Source organism: Cucurbita moschata, unplaced genomic scaffold (genome assembly GCF_002738365.1).
Source record: "Cucurbita moschata cultivar Rifu unplaced genomic scaffold, Cmos_1.0 Cmo_Scf00009, whole genome shotgun sequence".
NCBI lineage: Eukaryota > Viridiplantae > Streptophyta > Magnoliopsida > Cucurbitales > Cucurbitaceae > Cucurbita > Cucurbita moschata.
In genome coordinates, this window is record NW_019268525.1 from 2,418,868 (window position 1) to 2,420,642 (window position 1,775).

Genomic DNA, 1,775 nt, shown 5'->3' on the forward strand with positions numbered 1-1,775 from the left:
TTTTTTTTTTTTTTTTTTTTTTTTTTTTTTTTTTTTTTTTTTTTTTTTTTTTTTTTTGTATACCCTTGTATTTTTTCATTTTCTCAATGAAAGCGTGGTTTCACTAAAAAAACAATAAATTATGATTCCTATAAACTAAACTGCAAGGGATCACTATCATGCCTTTGATACTGCAATTGTTTATAGATTTATAAATTTTCTTCTCTAATTGCAGGATATGCTCTTAGTTCAGTTGAAGGGCGAGTTGCTATGGAATTTTTTGATCCCTCGGAGGCCAGTCAAGCCAAAAAGTAGGTGCTGTTGGTAGTTAAACAATAACAAGAAATGTTTATTATTGTACCTTTTATTCTTTTTATTCATTGTGTTCTCTGCAATATGTGAATTCCTCATATCTTCTATATGCTTGATTGGAATGAATATCTAGAGATACAGAGATTTTGATATATTATATTTTAGTCCCTGCTATTAGTTCTTGGCTCAGCGTCATGAGGCTATCCTCTTTTGATGTATTTTAGCGATCATGTTGTATAATATATATATTTTTTTCTTTTTGCTTCTTTCGATGGAAAACAAACATGCATTAAACAGCTCGAAAAGCTATCGTGTAAATTGATCTTTAATGTATATGTTAGCTTTCAACTTCTCTGGTTATATTATGCATTTTAGAGTGTAAACCATGAAAAGGTTACATAGGTTCTAAAGCATCGTGCGTAAACAGATGGCTATATGCTTTCCTTCAACAAGATGATATTTGTTTTTTATTGATAGACTTTGAGCTGTAATTCCCTGTACGTGATTTTTTCTTTTTGTAGATACGCATTCAAATGTCACAGAAAACTGGAGGCTGGAAGGGACATAGTCTATCCGGTCAATGCAATTGCATTCCATCCCATGTGAGTTTATGGTTTATTCGAGTTTTTGACTTAGTTTGAGTGAGAACATATATAGGCACCGCATTGCAGTCTTCCAAAATCGAACTGGCAAACATTGTCACATCTACACTACATACAGAAACTAGAAAATGATTGACCAGTCAATGATTAACTATGTTAATATTGTGCTGGCAATCAGTAAATTATATCCTAAAGTTGTAATGCAAACAACCTTCTACCCTGCTTCCATATTGATCTGTTTTCATGCTGTAGCTATGGTACTTTTGCAACTGGAGGCTGTGATGGATTCGTGAATGTTTGGGATGGGAACAACAAGAAGAGGCTATATCAGGTAAGGATTTTCCACCAGTGAGCTAATAGTTTGGCCTCTGTCCATGACTATTACGGTTTTCAAAAGCTTACCATTTTATTACTCCCATATTTCAGTATTCAAAATACCCAACAAGTATTGCAGCACTATCATTTAGTAGAGATGGGCGCCTATTAGCCGTAGCATCAAGTTACACATTCGAAGAGGGAGATAAACCGTATGTTCTCTTTCCTCTCTTTGACACTCTCATACATGATGCATCGACGACATTCTTATCGCTCTTTCTTTTTTGTTGTTTTATTTTGTAGCCATGAGCCAGATGCCATATATGTCCGCAGTGTAAATGAAATAGAAGTTAAGCCAAAGCCTAAAGTATACCCAAATCCTCCCACATGATTAACATCACAGACATCTCACCCTGAGGTCCATGCTTATCGTTCTGTAGCCCTCCATTGTTTTTCTTGCTAGAGTTACTTGATGGTGTTAGAGCCAAGGCCCCGAGTGACTTCCAGAGTCCACCAGGCAGGCTTCTTTTTTTTTTTTTTTTTTTTTTTTTTTTTTTTTTTTTTTTT

General features: G+C 34.5%; 1 protein-coding gene across 1 annotated transcript in view; it reads left to right on the forward strand.

Annotated features, from left to right (window-relative positions):
• LOC111447591 (mitotic checkpoint protein BUB3.2) overlaps positions 1–1,769 on the forward strand; it is a 4,233-nt gene extending 2,464 nt beyond the window's left edge. Inside the window, exons 5-9 of the mRNA XM_023086838.1 lie at positions 215–290; positions 813–893; positions 1,146–1,224; positions 1,320–1,420; positions 1,512–1,769. Coding sequence (XP_022942606.1) covers positions 215–290; positions 813–893; positions 1,146–1,224; positions 1,320–1,420; positions 1,512–1,599 — 425 coding nt within the window. The 3' untranslated portion in view covers positions 1,600–1,769. The remainder of the gene's footprint in view (positions 1–214; positions 291–812; positions 894–1,145; positions 1,225–1,319; positions 1,421–1,511) is intronic.
• Positions 1,770–1,775: the final 6 nt, after the last annotated feature.